At 40.5% G+C, this 26,580-nt stretch overlaps 4 protein-coding genes across 6 annotated transcripts; 2 read left to right on the top strand and 2 right to left on the bottom strand.

Moving 5' to 3' along the window:
* Positions 1–606: 606 nt before the first annotated feature.
* On the bottom strand, positions 607–13,260 carry LOC140762523 (uncharacterized). 3 transcript variants are annotated; one of them, XM_073100390.1, is made up of 16 exons: positions 12,999–13,260; positions 12,769–12,900; positions 9,920–10,057; positions 8,787–8,837; positions 8,285–8,374; positions 8,029–8,175; positions 7,775–7,885; positions 6,475–6,543; positions 5,205–5,972; positions 3,468–3,638; positions 2,732–2,894; positions 2,540–2,664; positions 1,791–2,069; positions 1,548–1,682; positions 1,284–1,462; positions 607–830 (listed from the first exon to the last, which is right to left on the bottom strand). In XM_073100390.1, the coding sequence occupies exons 1-16, from the start codon at positions 13,089–13,091 to the stop codon at positions 764–766; spliced, it is 2,718 nt and encodes a 905-aa protein (XP_072956491.1). In that variant the 5' UTR covers positions 13,092–13,260; the 3' UTR covers positions 607–763. The 3 variants fall into 3 exon arrangements, with proteins under 3 accessions (XP_072956491.1, XP_072956492.1, XP_072956493.1); XM_073100391.1 differs by having other exon boundaries at positions 9,920–10,036; XM_073100392.1 differs by lacking the exon at positions 6,475–6,543.
* Positions 13,261–14,950: 1,690 nt separating this feature from the next.
* On the top strand, positions 14,951–18,321 carry LOC140761916 (multiple C2 domain and transmembrane region protein 14). Its single transcript, XM_073099446.1, has one exon. It carries the CDS (start codon positions 15,098–15,100, stop codon positions 18,131–18,133), a length of 3,036 nt encoding a protein of 1,011 aa, XP_072955547.1. The 5' UTR covers positions 14,951–15,097; the 3' UTR covers positions 18,134–18,321.
* A 1,725-nt stretch (positions 18,322–20,046) lies between these two features.
* Positions 20,047–22,723, top strand: LOC140762251 (uncharacterized). The gene is made up of 4 exons (XM_073099929.1): positions 20,047–20,287; positions 20,977–21,618; positions 21,683–22,207; positions 22,304–22,723. Exons 1-4 carry the CDS (start codon positions 20,207–20,209, stop codon positions 22,433–22,435), a joined length of 1,380 nt encoding a protein of 459 aa, XP_072956030.1. The 5' UTR covers positions 20,047–20,206; the 3' UTR covers positions 22,436–22,723.
* Positions 22,724–22,912: 189 nt separating this feature from the next.
* Positions 22,913–25,341, bottom strand: LOC140762252 (uncharacterized). The gene is made up of 3 exons (XM_073099930.1): positions 25,055–25,341; positions 24,149–24,410; positions 22,913–23,186 (listed from the first exon to the last, which is right to left on the bottom strand). Exons 1-3 carry the CDS (start codon positions 25,214–25,216, stop codon positions 23,128–23,130), a joined length of 483 nt encoding a protein of 160 aa, XP_072956031.1. The 5' UTR covers positions 25,217–25,341; the 3' UTR covers positions 22,913–23,127.
* Between the last annotated feature and the right edge of the window lie 1,239 nt (positions 25,342–26,580).

Raw genomic sequence — 26,580 nt, 5'->3', positions numbered from 1 at the left:
CACGCCAAACAATAGCATCCCAGAAGTCTGTTTGGATCATGCCAGCTTCAAAGGCCTGTATGTTCGATCATGTCTATTACATACATCAAATTACTCGCACGCACGTACCCAATCCTCTCAGACGAATCTCTGCAGCCTTACTGTCACGATTAGATGGATTAATAGAAGTCTAGAATTCAGAAACCAATCTGGAAAAGTTAGCACCATTTGAAGGGTAATAGCAGTTGAAGGAGCTAAAACTCATAAAATGCAAGCATCTATAATAATGATCTGTAGCTTTTTCTCCCGCGGATAGACAAAATTATCTTACCTTCCAGAGAAGATTCTTCAGATAAATGAACTTAGAAGAAGTATATTATCCCCCAAAGACTACTGATAAAGGCGGCTAACTAAAGGAACCTAACAAAAACGGATTCTTTCCTCAGAAATATAAGATGTGGTGAGGTTAAATTTCAAGAATCTTAATAGAACTCTTCTTAGTTGGATAACACATCAACCAAGTGGCCCTTGCTCTACGGTTCAATTCATCAAATAGAAAAAGGGTATACTATTCCATATTAAGATAATTTCAGGTAGTCTTTTTCACAGAAAATATACGTGATAAGATAATAAATGGATGAGTTTATAGATTGATATAAGAGATGATCAATAACTGAAGACATCAGATTTGTTTATAAATCTGATTGCTTAGAGAAAAAGAAATAGAAGAGTGGGGCTGACCAAAATCTCCAATTACTTTATTGATGTCATTTAAGAAACATGTCTACACCACAAGCTCATCCTCAAGATAGTTGTACTCAAATGTGAAGTCATTTTTGATCCTTTGGCACCTGCAAGCGGTAGCAAGATGTTAGTAGCTGCTGGATAATAGAAATATGGACATTGGCAAGATAATGAATTTCATCCCATGATTTGGCAAACATTATCACAATTATAAGGAATCAATAATAATATTAGCAAGAGTCATTCTTGAAGCATTAGAAATACAAGAGAATCTCAAAAAGGCAATCTCATCAGCAAATTACAAATCATGCTTCAATCTCCAAAATAAAGGTCATCTAGAAATCAAGGGTATATTCGACAGGTTGACAATGATCACAAAAACCTAGAGATGTTGTATCAAGGAAGCATAGGTGAAATTCTCGGAAAATTAATTGGGAAACACAGGTACATAAATAATTAACTTGATTGAAGTACCAACCACACCACAAACCATGAGCAATGGTCAAAGAGATGACGAAATAGCATAATCTCCAAAGTAATATTTGAGGATCTTAACATACCATCCATTACTACCGTCATCATTAACATGGAAATCAAAGTACACATATGATCCCCTCTCGTATTCATCATTTGTAACTTTCGGCTCCTCATGCCGTTGAAACCATGTGTTGTATTTTCTGTGGTATCTCCATGACTGCCTCTTCAGCTCTCTAGCAGCTAAATATTGCTGATAAGTGTTCTGCAGAAATATATCTTTTAGTGCAAAGCAAAGATACTAGTTTAAGAGACAGCTACCAGTATGAACATATATGAGTTCCAGGCACCTGTTGATAGTAGAAAGCGAAGAACAGCGTATCAGTGCCTAATGAATCAAGACTTAATCGTTCCCAGAAAGCAGGATTGGAAACAATTGGGGCTTGCGTTTGAGGGTAGCTAGCAGGAGTAACAACAGGGTGCCTCTGGAACAATAGAGAAACAATAGATAAGAACAAAAACAAGACTGCATTAGAGGTGTCTCTGTGTATTTTCCTAAAAAAGTGGAGTGATGAAACAAACAAGCATCTCACTGGAATATAACTCTTCACACGCTCTGAGTCCTTGGGTTGTGGAAGTTTGTAATATGCAGCTTCAAGCATCTGAATATTATAGGATTGATCATGCATGCCACCAGAATTCCCAGCTGTTCCACTAAGGTTATCTCCAATAGCACCGAGGTCTGCAACGCTTCTTCGGCCAATAACCCCAAGGTTACCAAATGACTGACTAGATTGCAATTGCTGCCCAGGTGAAAGATCAGCATCTCTGGGCAACTGATTACCTTCTGTCACAGAGGCAGAAACTGTGTTCTGGGGGAAAACATCAACCTCTCCCATATCAGAAATAACAAAACTAATCATCAATCTTCTTGAATGTCTCTATGACTTCTAAATTTCTTAGGAAACAGTAACAGAAATCATTCTTAATATGAAGAACAAGAGGTAACTATTGTCTGACCAGAGCATTCTTAGATGTATCATCTCTAATATATTTTGAATTGTTACCAAATTGTTAGAAGATAAAATTTTACAAGATACAACCAATAAGAGAAAAAAGCAAACCTCTTTTTTTTCATAATCCAAGGATATTACAAACATTTTAGCCAAAGAGCTTTCAATCAATTCAAAGATCCTAAAGCTTATGAATGATTGATATATAGGCATTAGATTCACAACTATTTAAATGTTAAAGTGAGAACTCTGTATTTCATGAAGTAACCTAAATTCATACAGGGATCGTGCATCAAACAAAGGCTCCAAAAGGAATGCAGAATATATACCGAGTATGGTGTTTTCAAATCATCCTCATTAATGATCTTCAGTCCAGAAGTCATAGCAGGTTCTACATTCACATCATCAGTAAAACTCTGTTGTTGCTGCTCTTCTATTTTCATAAGCCCAGCATCTGCAAGTAGAAAATGATTTGAGCACTAGAATAGGTTAAGTCACTAAACTTAAAATTTTAAACATACCTCCATCTTTTGGACCAGATGAAATCAAAGAATGCTGCATAGACTGTGGGAGTATTGGGGTAGACTTCTGTTGTGAGGCTGAAGTAACAGAAGGGATACCAGGCCCCTGAACCCCAAGACCAAGGCCCACTTGGGGTGAAATAGATGAGCTTTGAGGACTAAACTGAATAAAGAATTACACGTCAATAACTCAAAAGAGAGCTCTCTACAAGATTTAAAAATGAAGAGGCTGCAACGTAAGATTGTCCAAGTCTTTTGGGCAAAATGATCAACTTTTAGTGTTATCAGTAGCCTACAAATAATAACTCTACAAGCAAGATAAAGAAATTTCTGCTACAGCAATTTTTTAATACATATGCAAGCATTTAAGAAAAAAAAGAATTAATAAATCAAGTTCCACGGATTTATTTACCAGTCACCATGTTCATGGACATTTTTCTTAACTTCAGAACTATCAAAAGCCATTGTTACAAAGGCCCTTCTATTGACTTAATAATCAGATGGATTCAACCATTATACCAACATTAGAATGTCAAACGAGCCACTCCTTTTGGTCATCAATATTGCATCCAACACTGACACAATTTCAACTTAGTAGTCTAGTAAAAGATTTTGGTTGAAAAGATCAAAAGAAAACTAGAGTAGCAGCTCTTGCGCATATAGAACACAATGGGTTTAAAATTTACTTCTAATCAAGGACTCCTAGTATAGACCTAGAGGCTAAAGAAGAAAGAACCTGTTGCAGAAGTGAGTTTTGCTGCTGCGATGGAAACTGCTTCTGGTTCACACCAGGGATGTGAGGAACATTAAGAAGATTACTGTGTCCTTGTTGCTGCACTTGTTGCAGCCGTTGCAAGAACTTCTCCCTTTGGTCAGGAGCAATCTCAGGCCGTCCACGAAATTGGCCCTGGAAAAAGATATAAAGTTGATCCCTTAAGTACACCTTGTCTGTACTGCATGTCTCAAAAGAAGATAACATGATTACACAAAAAGGATACCTTATGATATCAGAGATAATAAAGGTTAAGCAGCTAACCGAGGTTAAAATCACAAAGACAATCTTTTTTACCTTATTGTGGCCTCTTACCAAAATTAAAATTGAATGTCAAGAGGCTAAAGAAAGGTTCCAACTTTTTAAAAAAAAAATCACTAGTAATAATTGAGCAAGCAACTAGACTCTATTTATTAATTGTCAAGATTCCCAAATGCCATCCAACTTGAATTTCATGAGCTGATGAAAAACTACAATTCAGGACAAGGATTTATATTGCATCTCCAAGTGTTGCCACTGTATAGAAGCTCAGCAAGACCTGGCTTTTTATAAAGAAAGCCGAAGTTTGTGTGTCCACACAGTACCATATTTGGCGACTACCTTGCAGACAAGATTTGGGCTATGAGGTGTGCCGGAAGCATTTAAACCTTGGTCCAACATATTACTGGTGCACCTCTTCACAAAGCACATCATAACTAGGATATGGCAAGTTTGTCAAAGAAACTAGGATATGGCATTCATGAACAAGGATATCATGCGCACTGGCACGGCAAGGGTATGACACGTCAAATTTTGAAAATTCCAATTATGATATCATGGTTTTCTTTTTCTCCTTTTTATCAGTTATTAGGTGTGTGTTTACATGTTTTACTTTCCTTGTTTCTTTTTTTTTCCTTTTGAAGATACATGGTTATGAAGATGAGCACAATTTTATGCAATGAATCTTTAAACAAATGGAAAGTTCCAATCATATCAAATATGTTATCAAAAATATCATTGCCATATAAAACATTTAACAAGATGTAACTGGAGCACCATACACTGAATTTAAGAGACTATAATAAAAAGAAAAGGAAAAAAGGAGAATAAGTATACATCATTAACTAAAGGCAGTAAGGTGAATCATCACACTACCAAGCGAACAAGATGATATTCAGACTCATGATCTTGCGACAGAGTTAGTGCAAATGAAACATGCTATGAATACTGACAGAAAATAAGACACACACACATATATATATACACAGGCCATAGCACATTATCCAATTGTCACAGATTTGTTCTTGGGATAGTGTGACATGAAAAAGGGAAAAAACAATATAACTTAAACGTGTTTCAAAATGGTTTGCCCACTTATTTCCAGTACTTTGAGGCCAACTGTGGTCATCTACATATTCATCACCCTATTACCTATAGTTATTTCTCACATCTAACATAAGAGCCTAAAAGGTGTGGTTCAAGTCATATTTAAGAAAAGGATCAGCAATAAGAAAAAAATACAAATCAACTAATAAAAAGAAGAGGCAACAACAAAAATACTGCCACAAGGGACAAGAACAATAAACCAGAAATGATGGCACTTATGCTATGTTACAAAATTTTACATGATGCAGCAAGGGAAATATTAAATATAATAATAAGATGAGAAAGGCAAACCAGTTGAGCTGCAATTTCCTGCTTTCAAAAGGAAAACGTACTTACCGTTTCATTTTGATTCTGGAAACCTGCTGCAGTTTGGGGCCTCCATTGAACTCCAGAAACAACTGAAGGTGAAAAGACTCTTGCTCCGATTACAGCACTCTCACCAATGTTATTAGAATCACCCGGGGTAATTCCATCATTAATTCTTGAAGCCTGTTGCAATAGTATCCTGTTACCTAGAGGTGAAACTAAGGGCTGAGCAAGACTACCACTTCCAATTCTCTCATCAACATTTAACATGTTTCTCTTTGTCAACTCAGAGATTGCAGGAACTGAACCAAGGGCTCCATTTCCCAAATTTTCACTAGCTGAACTCAAGTTTATAGGAGCACTAACAGATGCTTGATTGGATATCCCTCGAGTTATCCCTCTACCAATGGAAATCTCGGGAATTGCAGGAGATGATCTTCGACCAGGGAAGGTTGTGTTATCATCCTCCTTCGCTGAACTGGAAGAGTTAGCAAGAGGTGATGAACCCGTAGTAGCTATGTTCTCTGAAGCACCTAGAACACTTGCAGGGCCAGAAAGCACAGCTGCAGCTGTTGGCACTCCAACCAATGAATGTCCAGAAGCAGTAGGAGTGACAGATGTAGGACCTGCTGGTGTCCCAGAGATGATACTGGGGGAAGCTGATGAAACCAGAGATCCCATAGTATTGCTCTTGGAAGGCGGTGTTCTTGGTGCCATATCAGAATTGTTATCCTGAGAAGCTGTTTCCTCAACTTGGTCTTGAGTAGTACCATGTGAGGCAGTTGATGACAGAGCAGTCTAGAACAGATTGTGTTTGACAAAACAAAATCAATAGTCAGGCATAGGCAATTGGATGAGTATGAAGGGAAGAAGAGAGTCAAGAGCTCCTCAACTTTCAAGAGTAAAAGGCTAGCAACATTGAAGAGCAACTTGGCAACTACATACCTCAGTCAAACAATGTGACAATAAAAAGTACAAGTACTTTAAAAGCTAAATTCTATGATTACAATATTTTAGGTAAGAGAGATCCGAGAAAACTATTTAAATATGTCCCCAAAATGAAAAAAGAACAACAAGAATGGATAGATATCATCAAAACTCAAAAGCTTTTTCAAGATAAGGAATATATCGTACATATTGAGGAAAGTTCCACAAGCAAATTTCGCCCTACACTACATTATGTTAAGTACACCAAGAATTGCAATCTACAAGGGATAACACCCAAAATAACCCACTATTATGTATATATTCCTGCAATAGAAAGCAGATGATTAAACAATTCAAAATAATAGAACGATACCGGAGGAGGTGATGCTATCGAGTTCTTCAAACCTATAACTGCACTAGAAGTAGAAATAGAACCAACACCCTGCCAAGAAGGAAACATGATAGAACGATAGGTAACTAAAATCTGAAAAAAGGGGCATTTAAATGTTCAAAATATATGAGACAGTATCATCAGCCATTAGATGTTAAAAAGTTTGGGTGTAAAAGAGAGAGATTAAAAGAAGGAAAATAGTGGTTCAAATTTTAGTGTTAACTATAGTGAATTGTTCAAAAACTGATTTGCGGTAGTACCAAAAAGAGAAGCAGAACATGCCATTAAGTCTGGAAGAATTAGATATGCAGCAGAATAAAATGGCCATAAAAGCAGAGAGAATATAAAACCTTCAGAAAACAATAACAAAAACAAAAATCAAGCAAAACAAATTAACTAACAGATAGTCAAAGAGAGATGATAAATATGTCCTACTTCCAGATGACTATAAAGAAACGTAACTATGCTCGCATAGATTAATATTGTAATAGTCAAGATCAAGTAAAAAATCATAATCTACAGCAATAGCAAATGTTAGATGAGTTAGCTTCAATGCTCTTCCCCCAAAACAAAGCAAACCAGATATTTGATAGAAAATTCTATCGTAACAATGTGTCAGATTTTGGTTAAATCCATTATCTAAAATCAAAAACCAGTTTTGATACGGATAACTTTACTAATAATCCATTTAAAATATGCACTATATTTGATAAAATAATAGGGACTCTTAGCATCATCTGGAATTTAATCATAATCCAGTCACTATCAGGTAAGTTATTAAAGATGCACATCCACTATTTTAATCTTTAAACGATTTGAACAGGGTTGATAGGTTTGTGGAGTCCATTGGCTCCCTACTTACTTCAATATTGGTCCTTTATTTCAATTTTTAAGCCAAGAAACATCTTCAATCTTAAATATGAGTCTTTTGATATAAAATAAAGAACTTTGCTGTAGAACTTTGACAAATTTTAGAGATAAAAATTTAGAAGTCAATTAGAGAATGGAGCAGTTGCTAAAAAAATGAATTACAAAAACTAATGTTAAAGAATAAGCCAAGATGACTGCATCAACAGCGAATCCCAATATCTTCATAGAAACAATCATATACACGCATAATAACCATACCACGTGATGGAAAGCACCATCCAAAAGCAGGTCAACATGGCATATATTGTGCATAGAAACCATAGATCTGCTTAATAACTATCCAAATATGAAAATTGTTGGACAACACAATCCAATTGAATGAACGAAAAATGTAAAATGAATCAGCATTCACCTTTACAAGACTGGAAGGACCAAGTGAAACCAGGTCTTCAAGTGCTTCAACCTTATCCAAAGGTAATGAACTATAGAACTCATCAACGTCACTGAATTCATCAAAATCCTCCTTCAAAGATATTTTCAAGGATTGATAAAAGTCAATGCCAGCAAAAAGTATTGTAAGGATATCAACAATTGTACAAATTACATAATATATATAAGAAACAATAACATGGGCTATTCAAAATAATTAAAAGACTAAAGTATCACCTGATTACGTTCAACATAATCTTCCAGAAAATCTTTAGCATCATTGACCTGATCAGGACTCAATTCATCATTATCTAACAGTCTCAAAATCAACTCCAGCTTCTTTATATGAGCCTTATGTCTCGTTATAGATGCCTCCAAATGTGTCTAAAATGAGAAAATCATAGTACCGAATCATACAACTTGAGAATGCAACACCAGTAGCAAAAAAGAAATGTCACAATTAATTGGAAGAGACAATTTCTATGGATCTCACCAATCTTGGTGGCCTTGTCTTTCCTTTCTTAACTGAGAGACCTTCAACCTCCGCTTCAAAGTTATCAATCTGACTTTCTAAATCTCCAACCTAGACAAAAATCTTGCAGAAAATATTAGAAACGGCACAATCATGACTTCAACAAAACTACTAAGGAGCAAAAGAATCAAAAGAAAACGATACACCAGCACTTTAAAATAAATAACATTCACAATGCATGAACTGGAACACTCTAAGAATTAAAATAACTTAACAACAACTCCACCAGTAAAGTCAGTCAAATGGAGCTTCCCTCCAGTCAAACTTAAAGCTCATTTGTTCCTCAGGTGCATATTTGGCAGGTCTTTTATACTCAAAAGCAAGATGATGCACAAGAACATTTACACAAACAACACATATAATCATTATCAGCACTTTTACCGTATAGGGGTAAAAGTTTCGCAGAAAAGGTAAAGCATTGAAAATATATTCCAAATAACATAAGGCACTAAATTTCACTTACCACAGTGTTCAACCAATCTCTTGTTTCTGCTTTTGCCTTCTCTTTTGGATCCTACGTAGAATATGAAATTAACATATTAACAAGAAGACTCTAGCTCAAAGATAACAATAAACAGCTAAACTGCTTGCATGTTCTAGTGACAATATACCGCAGCAGGTTTCATCAATACTTCTCATCAGATTGTATGAGTTGTCTTCAAATGGTTATTAAATTTGCCCAATCCAAATAGCATGACATAATTTCAGTTTATTCGCTTTGAAGAAATAAAAATAACTCCTTATGAAAAAGAGCACTTTAAATCTATGGAAACATTTTATTATCAACCTTGAAGAATGCAACACATAAACACATGCATGTTTACTCACAGATGCATGATGCATGATGCATGCATATATATATATATATATATATATATAGAGAGAGAGAGAGAGAGAGAGAGAGAGAGAGAGAGTTGGATAGCACAGTTTACTTACATCAAGGTATGATAGTTGACACTAACAAAAGAAGACACATTCAAAATTAAGATCAATATAGCTGAATGTTACCTAGACAACAAAAATGCTTCCAAAGCAGAAAGTGTCATCTCCAGGCATTCAAATTATGCGTCAAATGCATGAAGACTTAGAGAGTGCTGATCATATATTAACATGTTTTGTTACAATATATTATATAGAGAAAAGCAAAATTGTGCTTCAGTCAGATCATAACTAGCTATGGATTGTCAATTTGTACCTTATATTAAGTTGCACACCAGCCACTTTATGATAATTCTCTTTTACAGTTTATACCATCCTGATTCATGTATTATGATCTCTAAATAATAGTTACTCACTCTTAAGATAGTCTTTGATTAACTAACTGGTACCACCTTTTACATTGTTTTAATCTACTAATAAAGTTCACATCACCTCATCTCATCAATGGATAGAACAGCCAAATGAAAAGTAACATATGCTTCATCCTTTAGCAGATAATCTAGAATGACATAAAATGGACATCTTAATGATAGTTTACAAGGGGAAAAAATGAAAATGAATTAGTATGGAAAAAAAAAAAACATCACTTCACTAGACACAGATTGATCTTCATAATCCAACTAAATGCAGTTGAATAAAAAATATTTTTTGACTTACAGTCTTTGGTTGTTGGCCCAAGCCTTCTTTGGAGAAAGCTTTTGTTTTAGTTTCCTTTTCACAGACCTTAAATCGTTCCATCTCACGCTCGATAAGCTTGCGAGCATCCATGAGAGCCTGCTCATAAGAGGCACTAACCTAGGTCAACATGTATCACAAAATTGATTGTCAACCCCAGAATAATGAACCCGCAGTATATGAAAACTTGTCAGCATTAACTAGTTATGCTTAATATGTTGAAATCTAAAACAGCCAAGACACCAACGAGAAAATTAATGTAAGCAGAAGTGTGGCAAAAGGTAAAGGGATGCTTTGTGACACATTAACAACAAAAGAAATCTAGATGCTAACACCACTAGAAAACAAAAACACCACCAGTGTATCTCTGCAGAAACTAGGTATTTCTATCAACAACCAAAGTACAGATAAACTAAATTCTTTAGAGTTAGCACTATTAATGCAGTTAAGATTGAAGAATGTCTTCTAATGATGAATAATTGAAGATTCGCATGCAAATAGGCTCAAACTATATGATATCCAATATTTAGATAATTTAGATAACTTCATTCTGATTTTAGGTACTTCATAAGGTTCATTGTGGTCTTGGGTACATCTTAGCTCAAATTTTGAAAATAAAGGAAAATGACAACATACATATGACTAATTGTTAAATATAAGTCGTTAGCAATGTTACAATGTTAGAGATAAGTAGCGCAAGAAGAGAAATAAGTAAATGAAACAGCACGAGCCACCAAGATATTCGTTAGGAAAGTTTATATTTCATACCTTATATTATACCTATTTTGTGATTCGCACCTTATTTTTGAGAATTTTGTAATCTGACCCCTCTTTTTTTTTTATAATTTTATTTGACATCCTAAATAACTTGAATGATACTAGCAAAGAAATATTCTATTATAATATACTAAATAATTTATAAAAACCCTAAATTACCCTTATTTTCTTCGTCCTCTCATTCTCCTCATCTTCTCCATCATCCTTACCACCTCATCATACCTAAGCCGGAGGTTTTGGTTCCTAAATCAGAGTCAATTGAGATGATCGGCTCGCTCCATCTTCTTCGACAAACCCCCATCGGAGCAAGAATAAGTAGAAACAAAAGGAGAAAAAAGAAAAGGAGGAAAATGAAGAAGAAGAAAAAGAAGAGGGGGAATACCAGAGAAGGTAATAGCAATGGCGACGATGGTAATGGTTGGGGGAAAATGGCGGATTAGAGAGGAGAGAGGGCGGTGGGGACATTTTAGTAATTTGGTCAATGTCAATTAATCAAAATAATGTTAGGGTATTAAATAAAAATTATAAAGAAAAAATAGGGGTCGAGTTATAAAATCCTCAAAAACAAAATATGAATCACACAATAGAAAAAAATATAGAGCGTGATTTATAAAATTCTCTATTTGTTAAAAACATCATAGAATTTAAATCTATTGATATCATCAGCATCAAAGAAATTTGGACTACCACCATGGTTTTGGAAAAAAAAAACATTTGCCTGTTAATTGAATCTTCTTGAATTAAATGGAGGTGAGCTAATCTATCCCACACAAAACAGCAATTGAAATCTAGAGACTACTTTATCTCTTATAAAATCTATTAACATCACTAGGAAACAAAGTCCAACTGCCACCATTTTTCTTCAAAAGAAAATTTCATCAACATTAGCAAACATCCCTATTTTCACCATTTGCTGCATAGAAGAGTGTCCTTAATGAATCATCTAGAGGCCAACAAGAATATTCAGCACTATGAATCTGATAGAGTCATTGTTGAAATTATCTTTTACTAATAGGCACCTATGTTATGTAAGCGCCTCCCTTAGTTAATTGACTTAATTCAGACAATCTACATTCAGGCTTTACTTCTTCAGAGAGTTTATTGCTACTTCTAGGATTAAGACTAGAGGGAAATAGTTGCTACATATTATGTCTAAAGTACTCTGTACATAGATATTGAAGAACCCCTTATGCCTTCTTTATAACTCTTGATGCCTCACTCCAAATAACTTTTCAGATCTCATGCACTTTGCCCAAAAGATGTAAAACAATCTAAAGCCTACCAAAGAATCAGAGAATAATTGAAAGATAACATAAAGTCTGCTTTTCATCTAAAAGATAAGTTTCAGCCTTTAACCGAGTTTCGACTGGCACTTGTTAAAATGGGAAAAATCTGAAAATCAGGTTACTAGCTAGACAGGTTGGTTTTACCTGAATATTTCTATGAATATCGTCCAGAAAGTAACCTAATTTTCAAATTGTTCTCTAGATGTTCGTTTGTTTATTCTCTCTTTTTTATCCTTTCTTCTTCCCTGAACCTTTTCCTAACTCTTCATTCCACCGCATTTCTAACTTAGCAACAAATTTCTTTGTTCGATATCACAATGATTCTACTCAGCATATGTTAGTAACCTCCTAAGTCCTAACTAATCAGCAGGACTTTATAAGCGCTGCAATATCACCACAATTTTCCTTAAATCAATCTTATAAGCCTATTAATATCAAGAAAGCCGTACTATTTGAAATCAACAACCCACCATTCAAAAGGAAAACCTGCAAGACAATTATGCAGTGTCCTCAGCATTGTGGTCCGATCTGGTAGTTATTGTAGTTTCCCGCTTCCTAACTTCCACTACATTCTAAAGCTGGATTCTTATGAAGTTCTTAAAAAAAAAAAAATTCTCCATATGCATCCCTTCGTATCGTGAAAATAAGCAAGTAGGCTCAAACTGTTTTTTATAAGAATTCCACCAAACCTTAATCGGACACATTGCAAATAAACTCTAAGAAAACCTACTGAAAGACTCGTCACTCTAGGATAAACGAATTTCTCACCTTTTTATCCTTTATTTCACTCGATTGAATCCATGTCTTGATCTGATCTCGGTACCGCTGCAGCTTTTTGATCTCTTTCTTCAAGTCTGCTTCAAATTTCTCCTTCTGATTCGCATTTTCCGTGTCGTAAACCTAACAACCAGCACACATACAAATTAAAAAAAAAACACCCCTAATCTCCCACAGAAAAGAAGAATTCCTAAAAAAACCCGAAATTTCGCAGGCGATACCTTGTTCCAGATGCTGTCGAAGACATCGACGCCTTCCTGTACCTTCTTGAGGACGCGATCTATCTCGCCCTGTAGCTTCCGGCTCGCCCCCATGGTGCAATCGTGGGTTATTGGAAGGAACCAAGCGCTTTAGCATCCACGGATTAGGGTTTCCCCTCTCTTTCTAGGATCCTAGAGTTTCAGATTGGAAGGGTAAATCGGAAAATGATTGGATGGAGAGCGACGAGTGGAAAGGGCTCCTTTTTCTCCCTGGGGGCGCATCCAGAGGTTTGGCGATGAAGAGCACTATTTACGAAAATAGCCTTTAAGATTTTAAAATAAATAAATAAGTTTCTACTTTCTAATTAGCTTCGGCCCATTTATCAACTGGCCCAAGTAAGTCAGGCAGCCCACAGAAGCCTATGGGATGCCCTAACCAAGAGTCTCTCTGTATTTATGCATATTTATATATTTATATTGTTAGATGAGAAATATTAGGGATTGTGATTCGGTGCGGGTCGATGCCATACCGGTCAATCTAAGCATTCCATTAGACACGTCTAACGGTCTTGATGCTACCCGCTCAAAATCTCCCACCTTTGTACTTCTTTCTGACATGTATGAGTCGGCTCTCGCTGTATTTATACCAAATTTATCATAATTTTGATCAGAATTTCAACTAAGAAGTGCTTTCATATAATTCATTTATACTAAAACTATAGCACACTAATTTTATGATACAAACCAAGTTAGTAAAAATTGATATTATATATTTTTTAAACCCTCCATAAAGTATAAAAAATATCTTAATGACTATTTTATTTTTCTAAGAGTAAAATTATTTTTCAAAGATCTAAAATTAATTACATGACACTGATATAATACCATTTAACTAAAAAAAATGTAATAGATAACCAACAAAAGAAGTATTTTAAAGGTATTCTATAGTTAAAAGAGTCAATGTGTTAAATAAATGCAATTATTAATACAAATCGATACTAGTATGTATCATGCCACTAGCTATATTCAATAAAGTGCCCCCAATTTCCCACGGTAAAAAATTAAAAATCCTCCTTTTTTTACTTTTTAACTATGTAACCGTTGGGGTCCCATAAGTTAGAACCATTTATCATTTGTATCACATCCTAAAACAACATCTCCTCAGTGGAATGAATACCTCCATGGATATGGACAAGATCCAATGCTCCAAGACTCCACGAGGCTAATTGGCTTATGCCTGCAAATGTAAACTATGAGACAAAATGCCCCATGACTACATTATATAATAAAACTTTATTCAACTTTGCTTTATTATATAAAAAGTTATTATTTTTTTTGTTTGCAAGACAACACAACTACTGAAATCTTATGCTGCAAAAAGCCTAACGTTCCAATTCCCAGAGCATTAACTGGCCGTGGCCGGTGGTGCCACCCGTAAGGAACAACCAGCCAAGAGCTGCGATTTGGGTTACTTGGCACCCTGTGAATGGCTCCTTGTACCAATAAAGATTTTAACTTTTTCCCAGCTTTTTAGCGCGGGATGTAATCTATCGCACATTCAATCGTACGCCACCACGTATAGGTACCTGCAGAGGAAATTTCTGCGTTCGTAGTTCACGGTTGGGAGCTGCGGTGCAGAACCCCACGTCGTTGTTGTCGTGGGAAATTACTGTTCTGCCACTTAGAATCGGGGAGCACCGAGAGGGATTCCCGGCGGCGCCGAAGTGTAACGGTCACTCGCCGTTGAAGAGCGTGCTGAGGAATGGTCAGTGGCGTTTTGGTTAATAAGATGAGTTGGGTGGGTCCGCAACATCCACTTCGCCTTAGAACTCACTAACCGACAGCGCTCCGTATTGCTCACTCCGATGCGCCCACGTGGTGCCTGTGAAACCGACGTGGCTTTGTGCTGACGTGGATGGTCCCGGTCCGTTTTAAAACCCCCCCATACGCTTTACTTCCCCCACATACTAGAAACCAAACGGTCGGATTCCCAACTCTCTTCTCTTCCCAAGAGATTCTAGATTTCTCTCTTCAAATCTCGATCAAAAAGCTGTGATTGTTACATTTTTAGATCGTCGAAGATTTTTTTAAGAAAGGTCGGATTTTAGTCGCCGGAATCCATGGGGGAGGCTGTGGGAAGCCGGAGGCTAGTGGTGGAGGTGTGCAACGCTCGCAATCTAATGCCCAAGGATGGCCAGGGCACGGCGAGCGCCTACGCGATCGTTGACTTCGACGGGCAGCGTCGGCGGACGAAGACCAAGTTAAGAGATCTCAATCCCCAGTGGGATGAGAAGCTTGAGTTCTTAGTCCACGACCCTGAATCCATGGCGAACGAGATCCTCGAGCTCAACGTCTACAACGACAAAAAAACTGGGAAGCGTAGCACTTTCCTCGGGAAGGTTAAAATCTCGGGCTCCAGCTTTGCAAAAGCCGGATCCGAGACTTTGATCTACTATCCGTTGGAGAAAAGGAGTGTCTTTTCGCAGATTAAAGGCGAGATCGGACTCAAGGTCTCGTTTGTCGACGAGGGTCCTCCAACAGCTAGTGCGGAAGCCGCTCCTGCAGCGGCAGAGACGAAATCGGAGGAAAAACCGGTCACCGACGAGAAGAAACCCGAGACGGTGGAGAAGAAACCGGCGGAGGAAGAGAAGAAGCCGGTGGCGGAGGAGAAGAAAGCAGAGGAAGCAAAAACGGAGGACAAGAATAAGTCCTCCGCTCCCAAAGAAGAGGAGAAGAAGAAGTCGGCAGAGAAACTAAAAACCGAGGCGGCGGCTGCCAAACCGAAGGAGGAGGAGGAGAAGAAAAAGAAGGAGGCGGACGCTCCGTCTCCTGCCCCGCCTTCCCCTGCTAAGGATCCGCAGCAGACCGGCTACAACGGAGACCTCGAGATTCGCGCCCCCTCCGCATCCGAGAGAGGCAACGGCGGCTGCTCGTACGACCTCGTGGATCGGGTCCCTTACCTCTTCGTCCGTCTCCTCAAGGCGAAGCATTCAGGCGCGGACTCAGAGAAGACCACTTACGCCAACCTGGTCATCGGCAGCCACAGCGTCCGCACCCGAACTGTGAAGAGCGGTGACTGGGACCAGGTCTTTGCCTTCCACAAGGCCAGCCTCAACTCCACGGCGCTCGAGGTGTCCGTGTACGAGGAGAAGAAGCCCGACGGCGACAAGCCCGTCCCGGACGCGGCTCTCGGATCCGTCTCCTTCGACCTCCAAGAGATCCCTAAGAGGGCGGCGCCCGATAGCCCGCTTGCTCCCCAGTGGTACACCCTCGAGGGCCCCACCGAGGGCTCCCCGGGTTGTGACGTCATGCTAGCCGTCTGGGTCGGGACCCAGGCGGACGAGGCGTTCCAGGAGGCGTGGCAGTCGGATTCGGGCGGCCTCATTGTGCATACCCGATCCAAGGCGTACCTCTCCCCCAAGCTCTGGTATCTGCGGCTGACGGTAATCCAAACCCAGGACCTGCGGCTGCCTCCGCTATCCGATCCGAAGCCCCGACCCGTTGGCTCTACCGGGTCGGACCTATACGTGAAAGCCCAGCTGGGATCTCAGGTGTTCAAAACGGGTCGGGTCTCGATGGGCTCAGCCTCCAGCTCTGCCAACCCGAGCTGGAACGAGGACCTCCTGTTCGTCGCCGCCGAGCCGTTCGACCCGCATCTGACTATCGTGGTCGAGGACGCCACTGCGGGCCAGTCCGTGGGCCAGGCCAAGGTTCCGATCTCCACCGTCCATCGCAGGATCGACGACCGCGCCGAGCCGCCCTCCCGATGGCTCAACCTCGCCGGCGACGAAGCCCGCCCCTACGCCGGAAGGGTGCACGTGCGGGTCTGCCTGGAGGGCGGGTACCACGTACTGGACGAGGCGGTGCACGTGGCGAGCGACGTGCGGGCGGCCTCGAAGCACCTCTCGAAGCCGCCCATCGGGCTACTGGAGGTCGGCGTTCGGGGCGCAGCCAATCTCGTGCCGATGAAGGTGGCGAAGGACGGGTCGAGTGGGTCCACGGACGCCTACGTGGTGCTCAAATACGGGCCTAAGTGGGCCCGGACGCGAACCATAATAGACCAGTTCAACCCGCGGTGGAACGAGCAGTACGCTTGGGACGTGTTCGACCCGTGCACGGTGCTCACGATCGCCGTCTTCGACAACGCCCGGTTCAAACAGACCGAGCCGGCCAAGGACGTGCGGATCGGGAAGGTCCGGATCCGGCTCTCCACGCTGGACACGAACCGGGTGTACGCCAACTCCTACCCGCTCATGGCGGTCCATCCGGTCGGGGCGAAGAAGATGGGGGAGATCGAGCTCGCCATCCGGTTCAGCTGCCCGTCCTGGCTTAACCTGATCCAGGCCTACACCAGCCCGCTCCTGCCACGCATGCACTACGTCCGCCCGCTCGGCCCAGCCCAGCAAGACGTCCTCCGCCACACCGCGATGCGGACCGTCTCAGCTCGGCTCGCCCGGTCCGAGCCGCCGCTGGGCCCGGAGGTGGTCCAGTACCTCCTCGACACAGACGCGCACGTGTGGAGCATGCGCCGGAGCAGGGCGAATTGGTTCCGGGTCGTGGGCTGCCTCTCCCGCTTCGCCGGACTGGCCCGGTGGGCACACGGGGTCCGAACGTGGGCCCACCCCTCCACAACCGTGCTGGTGCACGTGCTCCTCGTCGCCGTCGTCCTCTGCCCCCAGTTGATCCTGTCCACCCTCTTCCTCTACCTCTTCTTAATCCTGGTCTGGCGCTACCGGGTCCGGCCAAGGGAGCCCACCGGTCCCGACCCAAGGCTATCCCACGTTGACGCGGTGGGGTCGGATGAGCTGGATGAGGAGTTCGACGGGTTCCCGTCGAGCCGTGCCGCCGACGTGGTGAGGCAGCGGTACGACCGGCTACGGGCCGTGGCGGCCAGGGCCCAGACGCTTCTGGGCGACGTGGCGGCCCAGGGGGAGAGGATCGAGGGGTTGCTGAGCTGGCGGGACCCGCGTGCCACGGGGATCTTTGTCGTGTTCTGCTTCCTCGCCTCCTTGGTGTTCTACGCTGTACCAATCAAGGTGTTAGTGCTCGGGATGGGGTTTTACTACCTGAGGCATCCCAGGTTTAGGGACGATATGCCCTCGGCTTCGTTTAACTTCTTCCGGAGGCTGCCGTCCTTATCGGATCGGATCCTGTAGCGGTTTGCGTTCGAGTTTTATTTCCTATTGGGTTATCTGTAGTCCCTTTTTTTTAGTGGTCGGATGAAATGGATCTGTTTATTTATTATTTATTTATTGATTTAATGACCGTTGCAGCATCTGTAGGATGTCTGCAGCTGTTCTCTGCCACTGTGCCACTTCACAACTATTTTTCAGGGTAAATTTAATACGTGCAAGATAATTATGGTCGGTTTTAGGACCACCGCATTAAAAATATTGGCACATCCGAACCCTTTGTGAAAGGAACATTTCTTTTAGGCTCAATGGTTTTATGAATAGTTTCAAATCCTCTCATGTTTGGCAATTTTTTAATCACAGCGCTAAAAGCAGATCAACATATATAAATTGTGGCTTGAATTCCTCTATAAATGATACAAAAATTATCAGAGAATTGAATGTACATAGTCTTAATTCATTGTAATTCTTTTGTAATGGTTAGCCTAATTATTTAATCTTAGCCTTATAATCTCATAATCTATTTATAAAATTATATGTATGGGAATTTTGATGGAGTTTATTATTCTTCCTTCTAAAACTTATTAACACTTTATAAATTATCAAATATATTTCGAAGTAAATTACCCGCGAGAAAATTAAAAATAATTTAAAATGCGAAACAGCAGCATATAAATGGTAAACTATAGTAGTTTAATAAATAATTTAAAACCTATAGCAAAACAAACACCTATTTTAATATAACAAGTAAATTAGTACCAAAAAAGTTACAGGTGCTACAGCATATAGTGGAGCAAGGAGGCACGTGAATTCCAACCATTACAATTCAGACCGATATAAATAAGAATGGGGATCCAATGCACGTGCATTCTGGACACATCAGAGATACAACGGGTCGATTTATAGAGGAAAGAAAGTGTCGTTGCTCTATTCTGACTGCCAGTAGATGGTGAATGTTATAATAGGAGACGACTTCAATCTCTCTTGGTATGTATCTGGACTTATCAACAATACCCAGAGCTAGGGTGAGATAAACAAGTAGAGACAAACAACTACAGGCCCACCACCTAGCTGGTTTAGCCTTTCAACTTCATATTTGTAATGTCAAGACTGATGATCCACCTGAGTAGGGTGTAACGAGCTTATTGAACGAATGATTTATGGTCTACGGATGTTTTTATATATATATATATATATACACACACGTTGTATATTTAACGATGCAGTTCGTGCACACAAGATTGCTTGCACTGAAAATCCGATATATTTAATAATTTCTTCAGAAAAAATTATTGTATCTTGGTTTCCCTCTTTGGAAACCATATAACGTTACACGTTTGCGTCAATTCGTGAAGAAAAATAATAGATTATTGTCGAAGACTTGCACGGCAAAGCCTTAATTAACCATCCACACCCATTGGACCACACAAAATGAATTGCGTACCCATCTGATCAATTTTCTTTTCCTTTTTATTTTCCTCCAAAACTTGACTTTGGATTTAATCCAAGCTAGTTAGTCTTTCTTTTTATTTATTGATAATAGAGCCCGTTTGCCCGGCACTTAGATTATTAAATAATTAGGAGTGGTTTGAAGAACTAATCTCTACTTAAGAGTAATTTAGCGTAGATAATTAAAATGATCAAAAGCTGCTCCACAATAACCGTAACCTCTCGTCTCAACAACTAAACAACTTGCTCCTCAAGCTGTCGCGTTTCCAGTACTCCCTCGTCAACGTGACTACGAGAGTTCTGGTAACCGTCAGTAATCTTACCAACTTCTTCTTCTTCTTTTTCTTTTATTATTGCCCAAGTCATCGCGTGCTATTTAGGTAAGCTTACCTTTCTGTAACGGAATAAATAGTCTTATAGCGGGAGGGAGTAGTTGGGAGCCGTGCTCTTGGACGCAAGACGACTACTACTTGTACTACTATTGCTGCGACCTCCTTTGGCGTCCGTTTTCGCTTCGATCGTGGAAGTTACGAGTTATAAATTCGAGACCAAAAGAAAAAGAAAAGCCAAAGAAAAAGAAAAGAGATAAGTGAGGAGAGAGAAGAGAAAAAGAGAAGAGAGAGGAGAGAACAGAGGAGAGCGCAGGTAATGCGGAAGCAAGGAGGAGATGGTGATGTTCATGTAAACATTAGCAATCCTGCAAGGATGAGTCAGATTAGACCATCCCAGGTGAGAATTCTAATCTCTTCTTCTTCTTCTTCTTCTTCTTCTTCTTCTTCTTCCTTCCGCTTTCTTGCTTCAAGAGTCTTGGGTTAATTTGGTTCTCTTCGTTCTCCACTGCAACCCAGAATCGAATCACAATGTTCTTTCACTCTTCCCAAATTCGCCATCTCTTGCAGTTCTAATGCATCGAAATTAAGGGATAAAGCAAGATCATCTGTTTTCTTCGTTCCAGATTAAGTGGAATCGTTGACCACCTAATTTATATAGTTTATTGTTCATGGATTAGGTGCGGCTTGACTTCGGACCATTTATGTAAAAAATGATTTACTTAGGTTTCTGTTAACAAGAAGAACAATTTTTTTTTATAGTATTGTCGAGTAAAGGAGTTGTATTGAGCTAAACACCTCTTTGGCCTCTGTTATAAAAGATGAGCAAATTGACTCTTGAATATTCTTGATAGGATTGTAAGTAATGGGATTTTGATCCTCTCCGTTGAGTTGTACCTATCAATGTGCTTCTCTAATTAGTGCTCATCCAATCATTGGAGAGCTCGTCGGGCTCTTTGGGCTTTAATGGCTTGCTATGGACCACCTTTTTCCCATATTTAAAGTATAAAATGACAGTTTCTTATGATTGGAGTGTGAAATCCTTGAGTAATTTTTACATCTCTGTAATCCCTTATTACTCTTTCCCAGGCGTCCGCGTCCTTCCAAGTGGACACAGCCTCCCCTTCTGTTCCGCCGCCGCCCACCACCACCACCGTCGCAGCCACCGTCGCCAAGCTCCTCTTCTTCGTTCACCTCCTCGCAATCGTCACCCTCATCACCTTCCTCGCCATCCACAGCTCTCTCCACCGCCGCCCCGTCTTCCGCCCCATCCACTTCTTTCCCCCACTGCTCGCCTCCGTCGGCACCTCCTCCCTCCTCGCCCTCCTCGCCCTCGTCGCCACCCTCCGGCACCAAGTCTCCTCCCTCAAGACTTCCCTCTGGCTCTCCCCCATGCTATCCTGCGGCGCCGCTGTCCTCCTCCTAGCCTCCGGCACCAGCGTAGACCTCGCCGTCGCCGCCGTTGCCATCGTGTTGACGGTGACCCAATCACTCTACGCCTGTTGGGTCGTCCCCCGGCTTCACCACGCGTACGACGTCCTCTACAAATCGATCGAGCTCTCAAGGGTGCCGCTCTCTACGATTAAGTACGTCGCTGTCGCCTTCCTCGCCGGAATTTCATATGCGTCGCTATGGGTTATTGGAGTCGGCGGCGTTACGGCGGACAAGAGCTCTCGCTTTGCTCCGCTCTACGTGGTGCTGCTGCTGCTTAGCTTAACATGGACCATGCAGGTAAAAATCTGCATAGATTTGCTTAACCCTCTCAATCCGAATCCTTATCCGTATACCTATGCAGGTGATCAAGTACGCGGTGCACGTGGCGGTGGCACGGCTGGCGCACGCAGGGATCACGACGGACGACGGGAGCAGTGCCAGCGAGGCGTTCTGGGACGCGACCACTCGGGCGCTCGGCGACGTGTGCATGGGCGCTGCGGCGGCGCCCTTCGTTACAACGGCGCGCGCCTCGGCACGAGCCATGGGGTTGCTCACCGGTGACTCAGACGAGTTCTTGTTCTCGTGCACGAGTTGCTGTCTCGGGATGGCGGATAGCATGGTGACGAGGGGGAATAGGTGGGGTTTCGTCCACGTCGGGGCGTATCAGAAGGGGTTCGGAGAAGCCTCGAGGGTCGTGTGGGATTTGTTCGGGAAGCAGGGGATGAGGAGGCTCGTGGATTTGGATCTCACCGGGTCGTTTTGCTTCCTCGCCGCGACGGGGGTCGGTTCGGCGGCGGCGATCGTGGCGGGATCGTGGATGATGGCGGTGGAGAAGAGGTACGCAACGGCGACGGTGGTGTATGCGTTCTTCGCGGGCTACTTCTTGGTAATAAAGCTCTGTACCATTCTTTGCATCGTTTCTTTAGAGCATTTCTGCAAACAGGTTCGTTTATATAGTATAGCTTGCATGTTCCCATCGCAGACTAGGATTGCCATGGCGTGGCCTCAGGCTTGCGTCGCAGCGTACCACGTGGCGTATGCGGAGAACCCGCAGAACCAAGAGTTGGGTTCTTTCATACCGGGTCGGATCCGGGAGCTGCAATTATCTCCATGATGACCTTCGAAGAGCACAATCCATTAGACACGACTTATTTCTGCAATTTAGCATTCGGAAGGGAGTGTACAGGAAGAGTTAAAAGAGGTTTCAGAGGGAAATTGAAGGTTCTTGCTGCATACTGACAGCTTCTAATTGTAGAGTTCTGAGTTCTTTTACATTTGTACGGATGTTTTTAGGTAATAGTCTGAAAAGATTTTACTAGACCTCGGCTGTCTTTCGAGTACTAACTAAAGAGTCTGTGACGTTGTATATAAAAGAGAATATCATAAAAGAAAGCACCTCCATTGTCATCTATTCGAGAGCTTATCAGAGAATATTTCACTGCTGAAGAGAAGATTATGCGTGCATTTAGAGCGCCGGATGTGTGCCAGCTCAGAACACTCAGATGCATGAACGGCGTAGATTGTGCAATCAAAGTGCTGCTCTCTTAATAATGATACTTCCAGGGAGGTACAAGTAATATATGCAAGTATCTACAGCAGCAATCATCCAGATAATTGCATTGAATCCAAAACAATGAAGTATCATATTACAACAATCTGAGTGGAGCATTAGCATTTGATAAAGTTGAGCCTCTCTACCAAATCTATAACATCAAGCAAAAGTTATAAGCCTCATTGGAAGAGTGAAAGTGTCATCGCCACTGTAAAGAGTTACACTAGAAAGCAATACCTCAAGCTCATTCAAATCTATGTATGACCGCGCCCTCCACATCCCGAGCACATGATGTTTCCGGTCCCTCCACAACCTACGAGGATTTAATATGTATGACATCCAAAAGAAGAAAAAAACGAGGGTAAGCTGTTACTGTAAGTACATAAAAGATCAATGGGTTGGTGGTGCTTTGCATTTGAGAGAGATAACATCATAAATGATACATACACAATTTCTATACTACAAGAGGAAGGAAGCAAAAAAAAAAAAATAGAGTACAAAATGTCAGTTAGGAGATAGGAAAATAGAAGCAGATCACAAGGATTCCCTTGCTTTTGTTAGGAGAAAGAAAAATGAAAGCAGGGCATAAAGCTTAAATACTGTGTGGCTTCAATTATGATTTAGTTGGATACAATAAGCAGAAAAGATATCAGATTATGAGATATATGTTGTAGAGGAAAAGGAAGCAGGACTTGACTACAAACTAAACCTGAAGAAGAAAACAAGAGCTAAGGTCAGGTGACCAGCAGTTGCATGAGATTGGCAAAACAAGTACTATTATTCTATGTTCATGAGCATGCGGCTTCTGAATAGCACCAATAGCCCGGTAGTTTTTGCCTGACAATTTGCATACAAGCTTAAACCTGAAGTTTTGAAAATTGGAAAAATGCATAAAAAGGCAACGGAATAGAGACCAACCATAGAGGAAGAAAACAGTCAGTTTACATTGTGATGCCAGCAGTTATTTCAATCTAGCTGATCCTTAAAGGTTAAAATAGACACAAAAGTTGGAGTCTCATTTAATCACCATGCAAAGTTTCTTTCGTTTTTGAACGGAATGAAGCATTTTTCAGCTACCTAATATTAAGCACCACAAATCACCTAAATATCGACAACCAAAAGATAAATCACAGAACTCAAACTAAAAGACTAGAAGATAATAGATGTTTTCTATAGATATAGGATTGTTCAATCTCCAGAAATTTAGTACTTATAGACCAATAATACAACTGAAATACACAGCATCGGAACTATGAATATAGTCAAGATTGTTACCTAGGCACCTCACTTTCACAATGACACCTTGACTTTCAAGTATTGAGTCAATGTATAAGCCCGAACCAGAACAAGTTGTACACAGTACTGCACCTTTGGCTTGGCAATCGACACAAGGTGGCTTGTTCCCTATTTCCTTTTTATCCAAAGATAAACCAATTGGTTCCTCAATATTTTCCTCTGGAACAGACTTGTCATAACAGAACAAGGATTCAAGACTACTCTTGCTTCTCTCCAAATCGTGCGTCGAACTTGATCTGATCTGTCAGGCAAGAAATTACTCTCAGATTCCTCGTATGGAGAATTCAACGTTCAACAGAACTATCAAACAGAAACGTGCAAGCATTCTTATTGTTTTCCCATAGCATTTACACACAGCTCCACAGTTCAATTAGCTAGAGCTTTTGTTCTCTTATTTCTTCCACGCATAAGAAATTCTTCAAAACATTATTCTATTCCAAAACAGAAAGCAAAAATCACCAAAGTTCAGTAGCTGCTCACTCACATAATTTGTTAGATGTCCACAGATATATCAACAGTTGAAGGATCAATGAAAGAGATGAATTCTAGCATGTTATTTATAATGTTGTCCCATCTCTTCATCAAACCAAATTATTTTCTTTTCCATCTTATTGTTACATCATTACATGTGAATACTTCCTCCAATGTGACATGATCTGACCTTTCCGAATATCAATCCATCTTAACAAACAAATGAGTTGATTCCAAATTTCTAACTACAAGAAAGGACTCGGAAAAAAAATCTCATCCTTTTTTCTTCTTTTGCATTTGAAGAAGTAAATCTCGAATCTTTCACGAGGCCCAAAATCCACAAAACCCATCGCCCAATTCGAACCAAACGAAGAAGAACACAAATAACTTCGAAGGAAAAGAAAGGTATCTAACCCGAGAAGAAATGCAGCGAGAACCCAACGGAGTGGTAACGGAAGCACGGAAATTTGATTCAGCTTCGTTCCCTTTGATCTGAAACCGAAGAGAACGCGGACTGAAGCATGGAATGGAAGGATTCGATAGCGAAATTGAAGGCGGCTTGATCGAAATCTCCATGGGAAGAATCGAATTTCCCTTTTCTTTTGCAGGAATTAGAGAGGCGTCATCCTTTTTGTTAAAAAAAGGTTCAAGCTTTGGGCGTATCGAAGCAGCCGGCCCTTCGGCCCTCCGCTTGTGTGAGAGATTATAGATAAAGGAAATGACTATAATGCCCTCCTAGTCCTCGTCTCCCGGAGCCGGTTGACTGGTAGAGTAACTGGGTTGACAATTTCAATCTTCTGAACCAAAATTGAGGATAATTTTTATTTAACACCCTGCGGTATACATAATTCATGGTTTACACTTCGTATTATCATTATTTACAATGCAATCCCTACACTTCCTAAGTATAGTAGGGTTTCCTCTCCTTTGGATAAATTTATAGGAGATAATAGAGAAAAAATAAGTGAGAAAAAATAAACTTATAACAATATCCAAACATTTAATCTTTTTTATTTCTTACCTTTTTTTCATGGAATATAGTCTTATAATCTCTCGGATAATTAGATTAGATATAGATAGGGTATGAATAACAAACTTAATTCCCGAATATATAAAATTAGTTTGTATTACTTTTATAATATCTCAAACTATAGACATAAAACATTCTTTTAGAAAATCTTTAGATGATAGTAATTCATTGATGATCGTATGTTACAATAAAGAAGCTAAAAAATATAGTATAAAAACCTAGGGGCACACAAAAAATTAGAGATAAATCAAGTTATATTTTTTAAAAAAATTTAGACTAACTTATCAAATTTAGAACTTAGCCTCAAACTAAAGAAGACAATAAGATCCTACATTTCAAGATATGACATTGTGAAACACTACGGATAAGAACAGAAGACTAGCCGGCTCATAAGCAAAACATCTTCGTCGTCTGTGGAATCAAAAGATTTTCATCCATGACTTTCGGTGGCCTCGGTAGTCATGATTGTTGTGGCCCCGACCTTGGTGACATTAATCAAAGCAAAATAGGGAGTAGAGGGAGGAGAAGAGAGATAAGAGGGAGGAGGAGGAGAAAACATAGAGAAAAAAGATGGAAGATGGAGGAGGAGAAGGAAGAAAGAAAATTGAAGACAAATAGTGTGGATGCATCTACCGTCATGTTTAACCTCTTCAATTATTCCTATTTTAATACGTGAATAACTGAGTAACAGGCACGACCTTGCAGGAGCATTTAGTGCTTATTGGATGTTAGTATGGGCTCATAGTTCGCGTTTATAAGAAGCAAGCATGGCCTAATCAAAGGATGAAGAGCGAGTTAAAGGTGAATATTTTATGGCATAATAAGGTATGATGTGTTTGTAATCTATTCATGATAAAAATTATGAGTTTGATTCCTTCGTTGATGTCGGGTTTAGTATTTAATGTATTTT

The sequence above is a fragment of the Typha angustifolia genome, chromosome 7, assembly GCF_048772165.1.
Source record: "Typha angustifolia cultivar Huaian chromosome 7, ASM4877216v1, whole genome shotgun sequence".
NCBI classification, from domain to species: Eukaryota; Viridiplantae; Streptophyta; class Magnoliopsida; order Poales; family Typhaceae; genus Typha; species Typha angustifolia.
Note: the sequence above shows the minus strand (reverse complement) of the source record. Positions and strands in the feature narration are given on the sequence as shown.

Bases quoted from the DNA above. Each gene is read 5' to 3' on its own strand.
- LOC140762523 (XM_073100390.1), bottom strand. From the start codon at position 13,091: ATGGGGGCGAGCCGGAAGCTACAGGGCGAGATAGATCGCGTCCTCAAG. The intron at 7,886-8,028 runs GTGATACTTTAG...ATATCTTTGAAG, and splicing joins ATTATGTTGAACGTAATCAG to GAGGATTTTGATGAATTCAG. The intron at 5,973-6,474 runs GTATCGTTCTAT...AATCTGTTCTAG, and splicing joins CGATAGCATCACCTCCTCCG to ACTGCTCTGTCATCAACTGC.
- LOC140761916 (XM_073099446.1), top strand. From the start codon at position 15,098: ATGGGGGAGGCTGTGGGAAGCCGGAGGCTAGTGGTGGAGGTGTGCAAC.
- LOC140762251 (XM_073099929.1), top strand. From the start codon at position 20,207: ATGCGGAAGCAAGGAGGAGATGGTGATGTTCATGTAAACATTAGCAAT. The intron at 21,619-21,682 runs GTAAAAATCTGC...ATACCTATGCAG, and splicing joins GCTTAACATGGACCATGCAG to GTGATCAAGTACGCGGTGCA. The intron at 22,208-22,303 runs GTAATAAAGCTC...TTCCCATCGCAG, and splicing joins TCTTCGCGGGCTACTTCTTG to ACTAGGATTGCCATGGCGTG.
- LOC140762252 (XM_073099930.1), bottom strand. From the start codon at position 25,216: ATGGAGATTTCGATCAAGCCGCCTTCAATTTCGCTATCGAATCCTTCC. The intron at 24,411-25,054 runs GTTAGATACCTT...CTTGCCTGACAG, and splicing joins CTCGCTGCATTTCTTCTCGG to ATCAGATCAAGTTCGACGCA. The intron at 23,187-24,148 runs GTAACAATCTTG...AAATCCTCGTAG, and splicing joins TGTGAAAGTGAGGTGCCTAG to GTTGTGGAGGGACCGGAAAC.